The following is a 21,805-nucleotide window of genomic DNA, read 5'->3' as shown; positions in this document are numbered from 1 at the left end:
TTTATGCCCTTTGGACCTCACATTCCTGGGAGGGGGGAGTCATTGCTGCAAAGCTGTCCACCGAGCATCTTTTTTACAGCAGTTTTTGACCTCTTTCTCCCCCCCCCCCCCCGCCCCCACCATAAACCAGAGCCCCAGACAAACTCTGCCCCACCTTACTTGTGGTGCAGTCATTGTCATTGCAGGGCAGAGTTAAGTGTGTTTTGGTCATTAACTATGTATTTTTAACATATTTGGATTTCTTTTAAGTGTAATCTTAAACCCAGGAAATGTAGAGTTATGCTGTGTGGTGTGTTATGTTTTGTGTGGTAATTGCATCCCTTTAATATATATTTTTTACTCTTAAATTACTGATACATGCCCTCTACTAAACTCCATCTTTTCTGTCTGGGAATCATATACTCAGTGTAAAGTCTTCAGAGATTCTTTTAATTGTGTGTACAGATCTATCACAATTGGATTCTGATCCTTGATTGGGGACAAAGAACAAATAATCCTTAATCTATTCACATCTATGAAAAGGGCAGCATGGTGTGTCTTGGAGAACAACGCCTATAAATGTTAGAAGTCAGATGCATTGCCTACTTGAGTGAGGGAACTCAAATTTTTGGGGTAGTTTCTGAATTCTGGACTTCACATGCATGTGGGTATGAATTCAGAGTGCTTATTGTCATTGTGAATAGTTTTCCCTCCAGACATTACCTTAATAAACTGATAGTGAAGGTTATGCCTTCATTCACATGCAGTGCCTCAGATTGCATTGTTTACTGATAAAACATTGTTTATTGACTTCTTAATGAGCCTGATATGTGACGATCTTCCAAACTTGCATGAACACCTTGATAAGCTATGAGTACTTGTAAAGAACTTTCACTTTCAAAAAATAATTTACATCTATCTACTTAACTCTGACCAGTGATTGATTCAATTCCATTGAATGTTTCTAGTCAGATTATTCCTTTATGCTCTGCTTAATTCCTGTGGACAGCATCGAGTTTGGAAGGCTGTTCTCAGAGGCTTGTTTGCGAACAACTCCATTGCACCCAAATACTTTGTATAATCTTCATGTGATTCAGGTATAACACAGTGGTTGTCTGGGGTTGTTAATTCTGTGGTCCTCTTAAAGTGAGAGGAAGAAAAAAAAATTTATATAATTTTTAATCGGAGTTGTTAAATGAACTTTTGCATGAATTGTAGTTGTAAATTAGTCCCAGGATATTAGAGAGACAAGGTGGTCCAATAAAAGATATGCCCTCACCCATTTTATGTCTCTAAGTACAATGTTGTGAGGTGAAAGGAGTTCCTGACCTTTAGTTCTAGTTACTTGAGAGAAGACTTTAGGGAAGTTTCTGTTTGAGCTCACTTTTAGCACTTTAGACCATTTTGTTTTCAAACTGTGAGGCACTTTCGCCCCTAGGCAGGGTGCCGTGACGTTATCAGGGGTCAGGGAGTGAGGTTTCCACAGGGCTCCGGCCAGCCAAGTGTCCGGTCCAAGGCAGGACAGGACCCTTCCTTTACCAGAGGTTGTAAAGGAGATGGGGAGAGCATGGTCCCTTCCAGCCCTCCCCAGGGAGCAGCCGCCTGCTGCTCTCCCCTCCGTGATTTCTGGGAACTCCTTGAGTGCTCTTCCTGCTGCTGCCCAGTCCTGGATGCCCACTGGTCAACAGCCCTGGGTATTTTTAAACTGTCCTGAGCCTGTGGGAGTCAGAGGCTCTGGCAAGAGGGGGGGAAGGCAAGGACCCCTTGTCCATTCCATGCCACTCTGCCCTGGGCACCTCCGGGGGTGGAGCCAACTAAATGCTGCCACCACTGTGCTCCTCTTGGGTGAAAAGAAAAGGAGTACTTGTGGCACCTTAGAGACTAACCAATTTATTTGAGTATGAGCTTTCGTGAGCTACAGCTCACTTCATCGGATGCATACTGTGGAAACTGCAGAAGACATTATATACACACAGAGACTATGAAAGATGACCATGAGATCATGGTCTCTGTGTGTGTATATAATGTCTTCTGCAGTTTCCACGGTATGCATCCGATGAAGTGAGCTGTAGCTCACGAAAGCTCATGCTCAAATAAATTGGTTAATCTCTAAGGTGCCACAAGTACTTCTTTTCTTTTTGCGAATACAGACTAACATGGCTGTTACTCTGAAACCTCTTGGGTGAGTCACTTTCTGCAGTAGATGGGAGTGGGTTAGCAGCGGGGCTGTTATGAGACTCCAGTGTAGAAGGGGAAGTTTGGGTAGTTCTGCTTTAGACTAGTTTTGTTGGATCCTTTGATAGAAGTGATATTGGCTGGTGCTTCAGCCTGCTGTTTCTACTGTAAATATACTCACAATACATGCACTGGTTATTGTATTAACTACTGATCAAGCATCTTGGAAGGGATGTGTGTGAAATTACACATTAATCAATTAACTTATTTATAGAGTCATTGACATTTTTGTGGAAATCTACCATGCTTCCTGTTTGTTCTGCCAGTATATGCTTAACAGGAACAGTGGTTGGAACATTATTTTTACATGTGGTCAGACAATGCTGCCAAATCTGCTAGGGGAAGGTGGTGTCACTGGTGCTAGTGTGATGATTACAGCGTGTGGTCCATCCCTTCACTGACTGCTTTATGAAGTAGAGCTCTTTGGTGTTATCATGAACACGCTAGGGAATAGAATCTCTGACTCACCACATTTACCCCACCTGAATCATAACGTATCTCCATCCTCAAGTGCTTAAAAGTCATGAGAATTTTGTAAAATATGGATTCTTCTTGCTTTCTGATTTTGCATTTTTAGCGTATGTGCTGGAGGATTCTCTGCACCTTGAAGTCTTTAAACCACAATTTGAGGACTTCAGTAGCTCAGACATAGCTCAGGGTTTTGTTACAGGAATGGGTGGGTGAGATTCTGTGGCCTGCGTTGTGCAGGAGGTCAGACTAGATGATCGTAATGGTCCCTTCTGACCTTAAAGTCTATGATTCTATGATTGTCATATTTTCAAGCAGGAGGGCTAAAAAACTTTTTTTAAATGAAAGATTGATTCTAGGAGCTAGTGTTTCAGGAAAACTAAACATTGTGACACTCATGATAAAATCGTGAGAGTTGGCAACACTGCCAATCAATCTTCCTACCTTTTCCTATTATTTATAGGAAATTTCAATCCATTATTCTGCAAATATACACACACCAGTTCTGGACTTCCCCCTGCTGCCATGATATAAGAATTTACAGGGATGTCAAGGAGAAAGTTATGCACTGAATCTTGGATCTTTGATTCAACGGGAATCCAGTTAGCTGCAGAACCTCAGATCTGGTTAGGGTGAGGATTTATATCTCTGTTGCAGGTAGGAAAAGAATGGCTGTGGTCAGGCTGAGCCAGATTACTTTCCATAAACTGTGTTCACTCTGTGTTTTACCCTACCCCTCCCACTGGTATTTCTCTCATCTTACGCCCTTTTATTCAAGTTTATTTCTGGTAATGATATGAAAATGAGCCATGCCTCTTTTACCTAGTTGGAATCCGTTCCCTGTGAGTATTGATTGGAACTAAGGTTTCAGTTGACAATGTTTGACCTACATGCTGACTACTTCATACTTCTCTCCTGAACAAGTGTATTCTGAGGTGGCATTCTGTAATTCTTTATCAGCCTGGTCCTTCTGCAATTGTATATTGCTGGTATGAACAGATCACAATGGACCAAATTGTTTTACTCATCTTTGTAGTTTAGTAATAGAAAAGACCACTTGTCCTCTCAATTTCCTGCTTATATTGTAGCTTGTATACTGGAGTCCCTTCTCCAGGACAGCAAGATTGTGCTGCAATGAGATCTTACTGGGGGATTTGTGTGTGTGTGTGTGTTTTTTTTTTTTTCCCCCTGTTTGATGGTAGGGGTTTTGGAAAGTATCCAGGACTCTGAGTTGCATGAAAAGCTTGGGATGCTTTCTGGCCCCTCGGTAAGCTAGAAAATTAGTTTAGCAAAATTTTTTTCAAGCTTTGTACTCTGTATGAATAAGAATGACTGTATCATTAGAGAAACATACTTGCCTATAATTCAGCCTCTCTGAAGATATCACTAAATTCCTATTTGTCCACCTTCCTTCCTCTCAAAGTTTAAACTTTATCGGCTTAAGTCTGATAATTTACGGCATTCTTTGCTCCCCGTTTATCAGAGAACTGAAGATGAACATTTTAGAAGGCTTGGCGGTATTGGCAGCTGTGTGTTACAGGTCCAAAAGCTTTTGTGAGCTAGGGAAATTCCCACCTATGCCATGCTAAAAGCAAAACCAAAAAGAATAGGAGTCAGTTAAATTATATTTTCAGAGAAGACAAATAACAGGGAGGTAGTTTCCCCCTTCGGTTTAAGCCCTGAAATGAGGGGTTATGACCTAAACTGAAAGCAGTACCATAACTATACCCTAGCATCATTCTCTTTAATTTTCCTTTGTTTTGGCTTTGACAGCTTGAAGCATCTAAAACTGGATAAAATGCTAGAAAAATAAACTATACAGAATAATCCTGAACTTGGATCATGATGGACCTGCCAATAGAATCTCTTCCATCTTTAAATTGTATGATCCTCTCAAAAGTAAATGCTTTTGATGTGGTATCCAAATATATGTGTAGAAATGTTTTATATCGACCTCAGTTTGTTTAGTGGGTTTTATTTGGTTTAACCCTGATGCATAACATTCTACCATACACTCTCTCCCCAAGCTATCGTGTATGTGTTTGACCAGTTACCTAATTGATGGTGCTTACTGACTGTTCAGTTGGAAGTTAGACTGTTGGAGTAAATTTTTTAGGAGTAAAGGTTGCATCTCCTAGTGGTAGGGCAGGCTCTTGCCCTGTTCTTCTACATCAGTTCAGGATATGTCTTGAGTAGAGACTTGTCCATTTATTCAGATTTTGTGATCTGCAGTAAATCTTTTTGAACGACAGAGACCAGTAATGTGTTTATGGAGTTATGGGGGATAGCGCTCTCTGTGATTAGAGCAGTCATTTTCAAACTGCTTTGCACGGAGCTGGCTGTCCTTTTTTTCCAGCTGCAAGTTTCACTAAGACAGTAGAAAATGCATTACATATTTCACTAATAATGCTTTTCCAGTCTGTGATAGGATTACTTGAAAGGGCTAATGTCCCATGTTCTCAGTTGTAGCCGGTCCTGGCTGCTTTAGAAAAGCAGTTCCCTGAGTCTTGATTACAATAGATCCACCTCCAGGCAAACTCCTTCTTGCCGCCGCTTCCTAGCGGGTCCCTCTCTGGCCGTGGTATGGCCTGGGGTAGTGGTTGGTTGGGAAATATAAGGTATTAATATCAGAAAAGTTAAGAAGGTGAATATTTTATTGAATGTTGTACAGCTTCTGTTAAACAATGCATGCCTACAATTTGGTATCATGGAAGAATAGCCTCTGGCTAAGGCACTGCACTAGTATTTGGGAGATCAGGGTCACTTCCTAATTTGACCACAAAATTCCTGAGTGATGCTGAACAAATTGCTCATTCGTTGTGCTTTAATTCACAGTCTGTAAAAAGCAAGTAATACTTCCCTCTCAGAGATGCTGAGGATAAATTCATTAAGATTTATGATGTACTCAGGTATTGTAGTGTTGGAGAATTTTTAAATATCTAGATTTACAAATTGCTGAAGTTTGTTTAATAACAGGGTATTGCTAAAATTTTCCTTTGAAATAGGTGTGTGTCCACTTCTTGGGCTTATGCCACTTATTCTGGGAACGCAAATACGCATATTGCGGTTCTAGGTGTAAGCCAAATCGGAACTCTTTGAAGAAAAACAGGCTAGATCCTTAACCAAAAGCCGGAAAAATGAACAGGGTACCTATTATGTTTGGGAAAATATGTGGTGAATGCTTGTTTTTCTGAATCATATCTACCAATAATCTGTTTCTTTTGCAGAACCCTATGATAACTTGAGGGAGATTCTCCAAAATGTGGCCAAATTACAAGGTGTTTCAAATATGAGAAAACTAGGCCACTTGAATAATTTTACTAAGGTAAGAACTTAACTGGTACAGCTTGTTCAGTGGTAATTTCTTTTAATGATTATTTTATTTTTACTATGCCAGATGTTTGTTAGGACCCTCACAGTAGTCCCTGCTGCGAAGAATTTATGATTCAGAATTTAGATGTGACACCATGGCGAGAGAGAACAAACAAGATTATGCATTAGTTCACTTACCTCTTGGTGGCTGAATTTTTGTTTGTTTAATTCACTCATGGGTTTTGTGACAGAAGTGAGTTTTAGTAGAAATTTGAATGACGTGCGCAAAGCTGGAATAGGTTTGAGAGGGGAATGGAGTTGCACGGAAAAAGGAATGGAGATGTTTGCGGGGGGGGAGGACATAGAGGGAGTGTTTCCAGAGATCTGGGGAAAGTGAAAGGAGACTAATTCGGTTATAAGTAGAAATGTACCTTTTAATGTAAGGCAGAAATACACAGAGCAATGGATAGCCAGTAGAGCAGTTCAGAGAGAAGAGTTGTGGCTTGGTCTTAACAGGAGGCAAGAAATATTTCAAAAGCAGAATTTGGGTAGACTAGAACAGAGAGGGTTAGGTAAGAGGCCTTTTTTTTCCTACTTATATTTACTGTTGATTCACGGTGGTATGATTTATAGTTTTCACTTCAGTCCAGGTAACTGGTGCACAAACACCAAAATAGTGAGCAGTATATAAATGCCTTAGTAGTATATTAGATCCTGATTTTGTATGGAAATTGACTAATGTTTTTAAAAGTGTATTTAGTATCTCTTTTGATCAAGCTAATCCCTTTCCAGTTACATTTATTCCATACTTACTCATACTTCAAAACTCCTACTTTAAGGGGGTGATTATATGGGCTTGAAAATATAGTCTCCTCGCTGACAGTTTCAGCGAGTGTTGTTGGGGAAGGAAAAACCTGACTGAAATTTCATTCAGAAATCTGTGATGGAAAGGATGATACAGGTAACTTCTTAAGTTGTTCTGTGTTTAAATACCAAAATCCTCTGATAAAAGGAAATGAATAGGAATTATGACACTTTTTCGCATTATGTATATTTGAGTTATACCTGCTATCTTTAGTGACTAAAATATTTATTCCTGTCACTGTAAAACCAACATAGTTAAGAAAATGATCTGGATTCTATTACTACATGTACATCAACTAATTTTTATTAAGTTCCAACCAGGGGTGTGCACAAGGGGGGGGCAAGCAGGGGCACAGTTCCCCACAAATCAGCCTGGGCACAGAACTCCCCTGGGGCAGGCAGAGCGAACTGCTCGGCCCCTGGGCGGTGGAGGGAGGGAGAGTCAGCACCACTGGCCCTTGGGCCATTGTGGGAAAGGAGGAGAGCCAGCTCCACCTCCTGTAGCGGGGAGAACTAGCTCCTCAGTGCTGGTCCAGGGCAGGAGATGACAACTTCTCTAGTCACAGGGCCGTGGGGGAGAGAGGGAGAGCCAACTCCACCGGGCCGTGGCGGGGAGAGGCAGCTCCTCTGGACGCAGGAGTTGGGGTGGGGGTGGAGGAAGGAAAGGCAGCTCCTCTGGTTGCAGGGACACAAAGTGCCCCTCCAAAAGTGGCCAATTTTTTATACCTGTTCATGCCACTGGTTCCAACAACAGTGAAGGTTGTCAAATCTGCTTCATTCTCATGCAGAAAGAAAAGGAGTACTTGTGGCACCTTAGAGACTAACCAATTTATTTGAGCATAAGAGCGGTTAGACAAAGGACTCCTTGAAACCTGTCCAGAAGCCAATCCGAAGTCTTTAAAGTGTGCATCCTTGAAGTTGAAACTTGAATTGAGTTCCTCTGAGTGCCTGAGCTATGCATCAGTGCTGTCTGCGTCGATGCAGTCAAGCAGATCAGCTTCACCCACGGTTCCCTTCACTACAGGAAGAGCTCTTCATACCACAAGTGAAGTTACATCTACCATTGTACAAAGCACAGAAGGTCCTAAAGTAGAGCTGATCATCCTCAGTACCACTGACAAATCTCTCTCTTCCAGGCCGGCTCTGAATCTCTTGACACCCGCTTCATGCAGGCTTAGCCTTTACAGAGAATTTGGAGAGTCTGCAGTGTGTAGTGAGATTTTTGCCCCTTTGGATAATTCTCAACAATTTTTGTCCAGACTTCCTTTTCAGAAATCTGTCCTGGACCAGCAGTCCCATCCAGAGCTCCTTATCATGACACACACATCAAAAGTTCTTCCTCTTTATTTGAAATACTTTACACTAATTTATCAAAGTCAGCTAAACAAAAGAGCCAAATAAACAAAAGAGCCAAATAACACCCTTCCAGCTCATCAGAATTCAGAAAAAAAACTCTTACTGTGGCATCCCACAAACAATTGCAACTTTTCTCTCATAAAAGGGCAGAATTTCCTCCTTCCCTTCAGAAGAATCTGGGACAGTTTAGGGGAGGCTATTTAATGCCAGTGGTCTATAACATCCAGTGAATTGATCCCCACTATAGTGGGGATCAAAGAATTATAATTACCCCAAATCAAGTGGGATTATCTCAATTCAAAACCAGAATGGTTAGGTTTTTCCTATTCGCTAACATCTGGGAGATTAGAATTATCCAAGTGTACATGCTACATAAACAAGAAAGAAACTTATTTTTTGAGTTTGATAAGAACAGGAAGTTCGTTTCTGTCCTAAAAATAGATTTTTTTTTTCACCCTCTGGCAGAGCCACCATCAAGCACAGAAAATTCTGATGTCTGTGGGCAGAGTGGGTGCCACCAAAGAAATGTGTGAATAAAAAGGATAAAAATCATTCAAACAGGGTTTTGAGTTCTTATCTACTGGATTAAGAATCTGTAGTTTCAGTGATTACAAGTTCACAAGTGCTCCCTCTACACCAGTGGTTCTCAAACTAGGGCCACCGCTTGTTCAGGGAAAGCCCCTGGTGAGCCGGGCTGGTTTGTTTACCTGCTGCGTCTGCAGGTTCGGCCAATTGCGGCTCCCACTGGCCATGGTTTACCACTCCAGGCCAATGGGGGCTGCAGGAAGGGCAGCCAGCACATTCCTTGGCCCATGTCGCTATCTGCAGCCCCCATTGGCCTGGAGCGGTGAACTGCAGCCAGTGAAAGCCATGATCAGCCAAACCCATGGATGCGGCAGGTAAACAAACTGGCCTGGCCAACCGGGAGCTTTCCCTGAACAAGCGGCAGCCCTAGTTTGAGAACCACTGCCCTACACCAAAAAGTAGGGTTGTAGATGAATGGAAGGGTTCAAAAACTCCCAAGAGGTATAAAAACAGACTTCTCTCTGACACAGCTTGTGATGCCATCAAGTTCGTACCATACTCTTTTAGTGTAATAAAAGTGGTTGTTGCAACTTGTGGCTCAGAGCAGTTGAAGTGCACTGTGCATTTGGGTTTCCTGATTGGAGTTTTTGGAGGGTGTTGGGGACAACTTCCTGGTACAAGTGCTGGAGGAACTGACATGGGGCTGTGCTTCTCTTGACCTGCTGCTTACAAACAGGGAAGAATTGGTAGGGGAAGTAGAAGTGGGTGGCAGCCTAGGCAGCAGTGACCATGAAATGGTTGAGTTCAGGATCCTGAAAAAAGGAAGAAAGGAGAGTAGCAAAATACGGACCCTGGACTTCAGAGAAGCAGACTTAAGGAACTGATGGGCAGGATACCCTGGGAGGCTAATATGAGGGGGCAAGGAATCCAGGAGAGCTGTCTGTATTTTAATGAAGCCTTATTGAGGGCACAGGAACAAACCATCCTGAAGTGCAGAAAGAATAGCAAACATGGCAGGCGACCAGCTTGGCTTAACAGTGAAATCTTCGGTGAGTCTAAACTCAAAAAGGAAGCTTACAAGAAGTGGAAATTTGGACAGATGACTAGGGAGGTGTATAGAAATATTGCTAGAGCATGCAGGGTTTAATCAGGAAGGCCAAGGCACAATTGGAATTGCATCTAGCAAGGGATGTAAAGGGTAATAAGAAGGGTTTCTACAGGTGTGTTAACAACAAGAAGGTTAAGGGAAGTGTGGGACCCTTACTGAATGGGGGAGGCAAAATAGTGACAGATGATGTGGTAAAAGCTGAAGTACTCGGTGGTTTTTTTGCTTTGGTCTTCACAGACAAGGTCAGCTCCCAGACTGCTGCACTGGGCAATACAGTATGGGGAGTAGGTGAGCAGCCTTCAGTGGTGAAAGAACTGGTTAAGGACTATTTAGAAAAGCTGGATGTGCACAAGTCCATGGGTCCAGATCTAATGCATCCAAGGGTGCTGAGGGAGTTGGCTGATGTGTTTGCAGAGCCATTGGCCATTATCTTTGAAAATTCATGGTGCGCGGGGGAAGTCCCGGACGATTGGAAAAAGGCAAATATAGTGCCCATATTTTAGAAAAGGGGGGAAAAAAGAGACCCCGGGGAACTACAGCCCAGTCAGCCTCACTTCAGTTTCTGGCAAAATCGTGGAGCAGGTCCTCAAGGAATCCATTCTGAAGCACTTGGAGAAGAAGGTGATCAGGAACAGTCAATATGGATTCACCAAGGGAAGTCATGCCTGACCAACCTGATTGCCTTCTGTAATGAGATAATGGGCTCTGTGGATATGGGGAAGGTGGTGGATGTGATGTATCTTGACTTTAGCAAAGCTTTTGGTACGGTCTCCCACGGTATTCTTGCCAGCAAATTAAAGAAGTATGGCTTGGATAAATGGACTATAAGGTGTATTGAAAGCTGGCTATATTGTCGGGCTCAACGGGTAGTGATCAATGGCTTGATGTCTAGTTGGCAGCTGGTATCAAGCAGAGTGCCCCAAGGGTTGGTCCTGGAGCCGGTTTTGTTCAACCTCCTTATTAATGGTCTGGATGATGGGATTAATTGCACCCTCAGCAAATTCGCAGATGACATTAAACTGGGGGGAGAGGTAGAAAAGCTGGAGGGTAGGGATAGGGTCCAGAGTGACCTAGACAAATTGAAGGATTGGTCCAAAAGAAATCGAATGAGGTTCAACAAGGACAAGTGCAGAGTCCTGCACTTAGGAAGGAAGAATCCCATGCCCCGCTAGAGGTTGGGGACCGACTGGCTAAACAACAGTTCTGCAGAAAAGGACCTGGGGATTACTGTGGATGAGAAGCTGCATGAGAGTCAGCAGTGTGCCCTTGTTGCTAAAAAGGCCAATAGCGTATTGGGCTGTATTAGTAGGAGCATTGCCAGCAAATTGAGGGAAGTGATTATTCCCCTCTATTTGGCACTGATGGGGCCACACCTGGAGTATTGCATCCAGTTTTGGTCCCCCCACTACAGAAGGGACGTGGACAAATTGGAGAGAGTCCAGCAGAGGGCAACAAAAATGATTAGGGGGTTGGGGCACATGACTTATGAGGAGAGGCTGAGGGAAATGGGCTTATTTAGTCTGCGGAAGAGAAGAGTGAGGGGGGATTTGATGGCAGCCTTCAATTACCTGAAAGGGGGTTCCAAAGAGGATGGAGCTCAGCTGTTCTCAGTGGTGGCAGATAAGAGAACAAGAAGCAATGGTCTCAAGTTGCAGTGGGGGAGATCTGGATATTAGGAAACACTATTTCTCCAGGAGGGTGGTGAAGCACTGGAATGGGTTACTTAGGGAGGTAGTGGAATCTCCATCCTTAGAGGTTTTAAGGCTTAGGTTGACAAAGCCTTGGCTGGGATAATTTAGTTAGTGGTGTTCCTGCTTTAAGCAGGGGATTGGACTAGATGACCTCCTGAGGTCTCTTCCAACCCTAATATTTTGTGATTGAAGGCCAGGCCCCAACTTCACTTCTAAATGAAAAATTAAATTTTTTAAACTTTCTTTTTCTCCCATCTAATTACAAATGTTAGTGATGCACACCCTGATAGACATTGGATCCATCATTACTGTCCCTATCTGAAAAAAAGCATAGATTTCTACTTTAAATTTTTTTTCAAGTATCAAAAAAGAGTGGGACTTGTGACCAGTCCTGATCTTTCAAATATAAATCTGTTCTATGGGCCAATTATGTCATTTATATTATGCTGTTAACTGCCTCAGTCTATTCCTTATGTCCTAAAAAGCATTTGCAAAAATGATAATGTATAATACCTAGATGTCTGAGTATCATAGTCTTTTGCACACAAATGGGAGCAGGGCCATTTCATGTTTAATCTTTTAAAGTATGCATAGAGTTTTACAGGCAGATAAGAAGCCTTACCTCAGTTTCATAGGCTTATTTTAAATTTTGTTTAACTTTGACATGAAAGTGAGATTTCCCATAGAGACACTAACGATCCTGATACTCATCAGGATATAGCTTGGCTTCCTTTAGAGCTACAGGTGAGTCGCATCATGCGCACATTTAACTTATGTGAATTCAGCTATATGTGCTCGGCAAAAAAAAACAAAACCAAGATATCTGTAAATAGTGCGGGCGCGTCCACCCACCTTTCCATTCAATGAGCATATGCCTCGGAATGAGCGTGAGATGGGAGAGGGGAATCTGCTATTCCCTCATTCGGTCTCAGTTCTCGTGTGCCTCTCATAGTGCAAGCATCTCGCCGCGCTGAGTGGGATTCTAGTGTTCAAAGATACTGTATGTATTTTTCATACAACATGGCCCCTAAATGCAAGTCAACTACTTCATCTGGTGCTCAACCGAAAAAACAGCGGTCTGTTCCAACACTGCAGGAAAAACTGGCTGTGTTGGACTTATTGAGAGATGGTATGTCGGTCTCCAATGTGGCGCATAAATATGGCTGCAATGAATTTAGCATCTGTGCCATCAAGATTCGAGAGAGAGAAATTAGTCAAGCCGTGGTATCGAGTGCTCCAATAACTGCTACCGTGACGAGCCAGGTGCGTGATAAGACTTTAGTGAAGACTGAAAAGGCATTAAACTTATGGCTGAAAGACGTGAACCGTAAACCCGTGCCTATCGATGGCAACATGTTGGAAGAGAAGGCTCTTAGCCTCTATGCGCTGTTCAAAGCTCCCGCCAAAGAGGGACAGCCTTCTGATGAGAAGGAATTCAAAGCCAGCTAAGGTTCGCTTAACAGTTTTAGGAATCACTTCAACCTCAGAAACGTGCAGACTACTGGTGAAGCTGCATCTGCCAATGAAGAGGCAGCAAAAGCCTACCCCGAACAATTAAAGAAAATCATAAAAGAAAAGGGCTATCTTCCGGAACAAGTTTTTAATGCTGACGAGACTGGGCTCTTCTAGGGGGAAAAAAGCCCAACCACACTTACACTTTAAAATCAGAAAGACAAGCCCCTGGCTTCAAAGCAGTTAAAGACCATGTGTCTGTGTTGTTTTGTGGCAATGTGGCTGGGCATTTAATAAAGCCGGGCTTGCTCTACAGGGCTGCAAATCCCCGTGCCCTAAAAGGCAAGAAGAGAAATCTCCTGCCTGTGTTCTGGCAATCAAATAAAAAGGCTTGGGTGATGGCAGCATTATTTCTGGATTGGTTCCACAAATGTTTAATTCCGGAGGTCAAGCGGTACCTTGAAGAGAGAGGATTTGACTTTAAAGTGTTGCTGATCGTAGACAGTGCTCCTGGCCACCCTGCGGCACTCTGGTTTGCGCATAACGATGTTGAAGTAGTCTTCCCCCCCCCCCCCCGATATCTCCTCCAACCTCTCGACCAAGACGTGATTCGCTGTTTCAAGGCCATGTACGCAAGGCTTATGTTCTCACGGATACGTAGCGCTATGGATGCTGATCCCAATCTTTATGTGATGGAGTGTTGGAAGTCCTTCAACATTGCCGATTGTATCACTTATATTAAACAGGCAATGGATGCAATCAAGCCTGAAACAGTCAATACATGTTGGTGAAACCTATGGAAAGAATGCATGAATGATTTTAAGGGTTTCCTGACCATTGACAAAGAAGTGAAACGCATTGTTCAGGTGGCCAGGCAAGTGGGTGGTGATGGCTTTGTCGACATCCTTGGGGAAGAAATTAAAGAATTAATTGAGAGCCATAGAGAAACATTGACTAATGAAGAGTTAGAGGAACTGATGAAATCGTCTACAGCAATGCTTCTCAAGTTATCTGATGTGGGGGACTGGCAATTTTTTTTTTCAATATGCGCGCAGACCGGCAGCCGATGGCTTGCAGACCACCGCTTTGAGTAGCACTGGTCTATAGAAGACTAAGATGATGACGACTAACAGGAAGAGCCAGCAAGTTGGAATCTTCATAAATTTGCTGAAGTGTTCCAAGCAGCGAAACACTTGAATGATTTAATTTCTGAATACGATCCCTCTATGGAACGAAGCCTCAAAATCACACATCGTATTACGGATGATTTGAGACCGTATCAATAAATGTTTGAGCACCTCAAGAGACAACAGCGACAGATGCCAATCACCATGTTTTTTCAAGGAAAAACAACCAGCAGTAGATGAGCCTACGCAATCAACTTCTCAAGCTGAACCAGAGCCAACCACTTCATCTACGACTCGCTCTCCATCACCCAAGCTCTGTCATCTGTCTCCTGGATCGACATCAAACCTTGACGACCCCCTGTAATTAAAAATACAATACTGTAAAATTATAGTTTGCATATGTACTCTTTACTGTATACATTATACATTACTGTACAGGGTTGTATACACAACCATGTACAGTATACTGTACTTTATGGGCGATTTAAGGGATTTTCAAGGGTAATTTTGACTATAACGCGATTTTCACCTTACGCGCTGACTTTAGAACCTAACCCCTGCGTAAGATGCGACTCCACTGTGTTATCTTCACATCCCAATTCCCATGCCAACTATGGTTCTTGAGAATTGCAGTTGAGGACCAATACTTTGTAGCCATGTCGTGCAGTCTTTCATCTTCTTTGATACTGTGGTTACCACACCTAACAATAATTATGGTCTCAAATTTTGAGGAATGAAGCATCCAAATATACTGTTATCTGTGCAGCCGAAGACACTATCATCCAGAGGCCTGGAGAACAGAGGCAGTTTCCTTTCACCTAGTTCAGAATTCTGTGAAAATCTAGTGGCTAGGAAGATTAGGAAAGACCGATTAGTGGCAGAACTATGAGTAGACCAACTTCTAACACAGTTTTGTACACTGACAAACAGATCTTTTTTTCCCTTGACAAATATATATCAAATATCTAGCTCTTTGCAGAGTATATTGTATATTTATTGAAAATATCATATTGTTTTGAATCAAGCTAGCAACAATGTCTTGAAACTTTGAAATAAGATGAATGACATAATCGGGGTTAGGTACTCAGGTTTTCAGTGTCTTGCAAAAGATTAGAGTTTTTAAAGTGATTATAGAATTCCAACCCACTGCAAATAGTCTAAATATTTCTGTTTTTGTGTCAGTTTGGTATTCCTAAGACTGACTTTTACAAAGTGCATACTTTTCCTCTTTAAAAACCAGTTTTGACTTATCTAATATGTTTTTTCATTTTTTGTAGATATGAGTGTATATGTGGAATAGTTTGAAGAAATAGTTTACTGCTAAGGTGAATCTTATAGATTCCCACACTTGACACTGTCTGCAGCATATGACTGACGGAGCTGAGTAACAAGCCAAGAATTTAGAACCCTAGGCAGAGCCTCAGTTATGTGACCCTAGGAAACATACTGACACAGATACCATCTGCCAGTTTCTTACTTATAGGCGGTGTTATTGTTGGTCCCAGAATATTTAGAGATGTTTACTCTTAAATTCATTATGCTTTCCTATCTTCTGGTTTTATTTTTCATTTTTCTTTAATAAGGAAAAATGAAGGAGTAAATGTGGTATATTTTAGATGTACAGTAAAAATGATTTTCTATTTTAATACTTCATTATCTCTTCCTGGAACAGGCGACTTCTGGTCACATTGACCATTTTATGTTCAAAGAGTCAGTGAATAGGATGAGATGAGGCTTACCTTTATTTCCAAAACAGGGAATCAATATTTTTTCCTGTTTGCTTCTGTTTATATATTCCTTTTACAGTTTCCTTGTGTATGCCATCAAACAGTTACTTTTTGGTTAAATTTCTCCTCTGTTCAGCTGTATTTCAGAAAGAGACAGGAGTACATATGACTAATTGAATATGAGCTCTCTATGAAGCAGTGGTAGAATTTGATACAAGTAGGGAGTCAGGATTTAAATGGGTTTTTAATTTAAGCAGGGATTTCAGATACAATTGGATTCTTTATTTAAGTAAACTAATGTAAATGGAAGTGCTCCCACCATCTTGTCTTCCCTCTGTTTGCTTTCCCTAAATTATGTCCTATGCTCTAGAATGTATTGCATTTACTTCTGCTGCGTCAATAGTACAACATTCAACATATCTCCTAAAACAGAGGTGGGCAAACTACGGCTGACCGTCCTGCCTGGCCCCTGAGCTCCCGGCTGGGGAGGTTAGTCCCTGGCCCCTCCCCCTCAGCCTCAGTGTGCTGTGCCACCAGCACTCTGGCCCACCTCTCCTACCGGGAAGCACACTTCTGCTGGGCAGCGGGGCTGCGAGCTCCTGCTGCTCTGAGCAGCATGGTAATGCGGTGGTGGTGGTGGGGCGGGGGTCCTGAGGGCAGTCAGGGGACAGGGAGCAGGCGGTTGGATAGGGGGTGGGGTTCCAGGGGGGCAGTTATGGGTGGGGGTGTGGATAGGGGTTGTGGCAGTCAGGGAGCAGGGAAAGGTTGGATGGGGCGGAGGTTCTGGGGGGGGGGTGTCAGGGGATGGGGAACAGGGGGGTTGGATGGGGGCGGGGGCCAGGCTGTTTGGGGAGGCACAGTCTTCCCTACCCGGACCTCCATACAGTTTCGCTATGCCGATGTGGCCCTCGGGCCAAAAAGTTTGCCCATCCCGTCCTAAAAGATAGATACTATGTTTTATACATATGACCTTAAGCCAAGAATGTAGAAACCTAGTCTAAATACAACCGTTTGTTTCAGTAATTAGTAGCTAGCAGTAAGTAGTAGTGATTAGATCAGTAGTTGCTGATCCAGTAACTGCTTCTAAGTTTTCCTCTAGAAACGTTTTTTTATATTCAAAAGTGGACTGCCAGATTTGGAAAGTCTCTTTGCTTTGTGGAAAAATTGGAACATTTTAAAGTGAGTCCAGAGTGCTGTTGGCATCTTAGGTTAATGTTTCTTTCTTTCTTTTTTTTTTGGAGGGGGGAGGGGTTCTTGTTTAGATCAAAGTGTGTCTAAATTGAAGAGCACACGGTCTTGTATCTTTACACAGCTTTCGGGTTAAAAAGTTGCTTCTACTCTAGAATGTATCTATGGATTTACCCCTAAGAGACTTTTTGGTTTCCTTCAACTTACAGCCATCATTTCTCCTCATAATGATTCTACATTAAGAACATTTTCTGTTGGTTAGAGGCAGTACATGAAGCAGAAGCAAGTGAGCTTGATTTTCATAAGCTAGTTTGACACTTCCATGCTAAGGAAAATAAGATGTATTTTCACGAGTAAACATAATTTGGAATCCATTATATGAAGTAACTTCTCCAAAGGAGCTTAAAAATTATTTTAAATTATGAAACTTTGTGCATGTTTGCAGAACTAAATCTTATGTAAGTATGTACTTGGCACACTGTACAGAAGTGCAGCCAATTCATATAATCGGCGTAGCACAAAATAAAGATGTATTTAGAAGGACCTGAAAAGCTATTGGCTGAGGGGGGCCCCACAGCTTGGCTCAGGGAGGGGAGAAAGGGGACAGAGAAATAGGAACTGGGTTGTCATAGGGGTTTCTTTAACTCTCTTCTCCTGGGGTAATTTTTGTGTGTCTCTGTATTGTTACAGACATACTTGCTGACAGGTATTTTGAAATAAATTACCAAAATAATTGAAACTGGCACGATTATATAGTATGTTGACAAATAAAATTTGCAGAATTTTAAAATATTGTGTGCAGAATTTTTTAGGCACAGAATGCCCCCAGGAGTAATAAATACTTGTGGATTATACTATGAAAGGTCATGTCATCCTCATGAGGATATCCCAAATGGATCTAACAAAGCACAAACAAAGTATTTACATGCTTAATTCTGTAGCCAAAGTATGTTTTCATATTCTTCTTCACGGGAGATCCTTATTTCTTTAGGCAACTGATAATTCATAGATTCATAAAGTTTAAGGCCATTATATCATCTAGTGTGGCCTCTATATCCCAAGCCTTACATTTCACCCAGTTACCCTATATTGAGCCCCATAACTTGAGTTTGGCTAAAACATTTATTCCAGGAAGGTATTCAGTCTTGATTTTAAGACATCCAAGAGATTCAGATTCTGACCATTCTATTTGTGGTTTGTTCTAATGAGTCACCCTCACAGTTGAGAAATTTGGCACATTTTCTTATTTGATTGGCTGGATGCTAAAGCCATGTGTAAGTGTGCAGGACAATCAGTCATTTGATCCATAGTGTGTCAATATTATGAAATTAGTCGTGATTCCAGTGTTAGTTTACCACAAGTACTGTTGAGAGGACAACTGAATTTTCTGAAACATTTTGAATAAAATAGTTTAATAACTCTTCTAGGAAAAACAATTAAATCAATCTGTTTTGAACTTTAGCCCCGAAAGGGTGTTTTTGAATGTGTGTTTAGCATCTTTTAGCTTAAACCACCACAGTTACTGCAAATCAAAACTACACTCACTCACTCTGCATTATCATGGTGCTTTGATCACAGAATTCTGTTAAAATTTTAAAATTAAACGGGGAAAAAAATCCTGTTTGGCACAAGTCTTCATTACAAATCATGTTCCCCAAAAATAATAGCTTTCTCTGACGGGGCAACAAGCCTTGTGGATAGGGAGGGGGGAAAGTGGTAGATGTGGTATGTCTTGACTATAGTAAGGCTTTTTGATACTGTCTCACATGGTCTTCTCATAAACAAACAAGGGAAATAAAACCTAGATGAAGCTAGTGTTAGGTGGGGTGCATAAGTGGTTGGAAAACTATTCCTAGAGAGTAGTTAGCTGTGGTTCACAGTCCAGCTGGAAAGGCATATCAAGTGGGGTCCTGCAGGGATCAGTTGTGGGTCCACTTATGTTCAATATCTTAATGATTTAGATAATGGCAAAGAGAGTACTCTTATAAAGTTTGCAAGTGATACCAAACTGGGAGAGATTACGAGTACTTTGAGGCATAGGATTACAATTCAAAATGATCTGGACAAATTGGAGAAATGGTCTGAAATAAATAGGATGAAATTCAATAAGGACAAATACAAAGTACTCCACTTAGGAAGGAAAAATCAGTTGCACACGTACAATATGGGAAATGACTGCCCAGGAAGGAGTACTGTGGAAAAGGATCCAGGGATCCTAGTGGATCAAAAGCTAAATATGAGTCAACAGTGTAACATTGTTGCAAAAACAAGCAGACATCATTCTGGGATGCGTTAGCAGGAGTGTTATAAGCAAGATGCGAGAAGTAATTCTTCCGCTCTGCTCTGAGTTTAGTAGGCATCTAGTGACATATTGTGTCCAGTTCTGGGAACCACATTTCAGGAAAGATGTGGACAAATTGAAGAAAGTCCAGAGAAGAGCAATAAAAATTATTAAAGGTCTAAAAAACATGGTGATGGAGGAAAGTGTTTTTTTGTTTTGTTTTTTTTTAAAGTGGGTTTGTTTAATGTGGAGAATTAAATGTGGAAAATAGTTTTCAAGTACTTAAAAGATTGTTACAAGAAGCAGGGAAAAAAATTGTTCTCCTCAACTTCTGAGGATAGGATAAGAAGCAATGGACTTAAATTGCAGCAGCGGTTGTTTAGGTTGGACACTAGGAAAAGCTTCCTAACTGTCAGGGTGGTTAAGCACTGGAATAAATTGTCTAGGAAGGTTGTAGACTCTCTGTCATTGGAGATTTTTAAGAGCAGGTTAGGCAGACACCTGTCTGGGATGGTCTAGATGATAACTTAGTCCTGCCTTGAGTGCAGGGGACTGGACTAGATGACTTCTTGAGGTCCCTTCCAGTTCTACGATTCTGTGATTATAGCAGATCTCCAGTTAAAGGTTAAAATCAACTTTCTGTTTTAAAGCTTAGACTCTTCTAAGTGCTCTGAAATCCACATGGCTTCTCAGAATATCGTGAAATGTGGTATGCAGGGTAGGATTGGTGGTCCGCATTTGGGGTCATTTTACCAAGGGATTTCTGAGATAAAGCCCCCTGGAGGTGGGGAGGGGCAACTATTTATTTTTAAGATTGACCCATTCTACCAACACCCTTCTCCTGTCCCCATCCAAAATTGTCTCAGTTCCTGGGCATTTACCCCAGCTGTATATGGCACTCTTTGCGGGAACCAATTGACAAAAGAAGGAAATTCACTGACATACTTGATTACCAATGGACAACATTAACTCTGTGTTATCTCATGCTCTTCCAGGAAGTTGAGTTCAGCAAATCTTAAAGGCTGAAAACTATGAAATAGAGCTAAAGTGCAGTTCCACAAAATCTTAACTCTGCTCTGTTTGAAAGATGGCCCAGTATGCCCATAACGCACATACCTGCACTCTGCCTTTGTGCTGTACTGAACAGGAGCTGCCTCTACCTGCTCAACACTCAAGTGCTTAGCCTTACTCAGAAAAAACCCTCACATCTGTTTAAATTTTGCAACCCCTTCACCTTATGCACGCAATACCACTTATTGCTAAATTTCATTTACTTTTCATTAAGCCCATAGTCCACACTTCCATTGTAACTAACTGTTGGGAAGCCCCATTGCAAGAAGAAGCCCTGCTACTAATGCAACCTACGCAACACGGTGCTGAAAGGAGGCACACTAGATCTTTGAAAGTACCTGTGCACCTCTTTCCTTTAATCATGCATAGGGGTGAGGTGAGGGGTGGAGTCATATCCCCCCCCATCACCTTGTATAACAATCAGAACTCTGCAGAGTTGCTCCATCTAATTCCTAAAAAGAAAAGGAGTACTTGTGGAACCTTAGAGACTAACCAATTTATCTGAGCATAAGCTTTTGCGAATACAGACTAACACGGCTGTTACTCTGAAACCCATCTAATTCCTGCATCATTCAACACAGCTACACCTTATACAGTGAGTGCAGCTGAAGTGCACGGAGATTATTCCTATAGCTCAAGGAAGTCAAAATTAAGGTTGCATTGACCTTTACCTCAATTCTGTATTTCTTGCTTTTAGAAGTTTTGAGTTTTGCTGAACTTGACTTTCTGGAAGTACACGAGATACCTCCAAGCAACCTGAACTGTCATTCAGTTTCCAGTGTAGACAAAGCCTTAGTGATCAAGAGCTCACAGATGTCCCAGTGGCCATCGTGTACTTCCGTTGTCAACCACTTCTTTTCATGATGCTACTGCTCAACTTTCCCAGCTCCACAGCACCACTTCTCTCATAAACATCTCTACTCCACTCCCAAGCCATCCCTGTTCCCTTCTTCAGTTTTACGCCAGGCTATCATTCCAACTGCAGGCTATTGATAGAGACATGGTATTGTCCTAGATGCCTTTCTTCTCAGAGTTCTCCCACAGCCCCCTCAGCTGCTGAGAGCAGCATCATGAGTAGTTCTGTGAGCTCTCCATGCTGAGGAATGGCAAAGCAGCACAGCAGTCTGTCCCCCTCCCCTTGCAGCAGCAGTCTGTTCCTAGTGTTCCTAGTGCAGGGCAGAACAGGAGCATTCCAATGATTTGGAAATGGAGCAGCACACAGATACTTCTCAGAGCTTTGAAAGGGGAGGGGCGCATGTCTGCAGGGCAGCAGAGATCAAAACACTGAGCAAAGCAATCAGGATAGGCATTGTGGGATACTGGCGGAAGCCAGTTCTGTCGATAAAACAATCAGCAGTGTCTACACTGGCTCTTTGTTGACAATAAAGGAAGGGGGAAAGACTAAAGTCTCTCATAGGGGT

The 21,805-nt window shown here is 42.1% G+C and overlaps 1 protein-coding gene across 7 annotated transcripts in view; it reads left to right on the top strand.

Annotated features, from left to right (window-relative positions):
- Positions 1-21,805, top strand: part of RICTOR (RPTOR independent companion of MTOR complex 2) — a 189,001-nt gene that overhangs the window by 31,613 nt on the left and 135,583 nt on the right. For 5 of the 7 annotated variants that reach the window (XR_012158870.1, XM_073343822.1, XM_073343818.1 and 2 more), the window contains one exon: positions 5,910-6,007. The exons of the other annotated variants lie outside the window; for them this stretch is intronic. Coding sequence is in view for 4 of the 5 variants with exons in the window: in XM_073343822.1 (XP_073199923.1) it covers positions 5,910-6,007 (98 nt within the window). In the remaining variant the exon portion in view is untranslated. The remainder of the gene's footprint in view (positions 1-5,909; positions 6,008-21,805) is intronic. 7 annotated transcript variants of the gene reach the window in all.

Source organism: Lepidochelys kempii, chromosome 5 (assembly GCF_965140285.1).
Source record: "Lepidochelys kempii isolate rLepKem1 chromosome 5, rLepKem1.hap1, whole genome shotgun sequence".
Lineage (NCBI taxonomy): Eukaryota > Metazoa > Chordata > Testudines > Cheloniidae > Lepidochelys > Lepidochelys kempii.
Note: the sequence above shows the minus strand (reverse complement) of the source record. Positions and strands in the feature narration are given on the sequence as shown.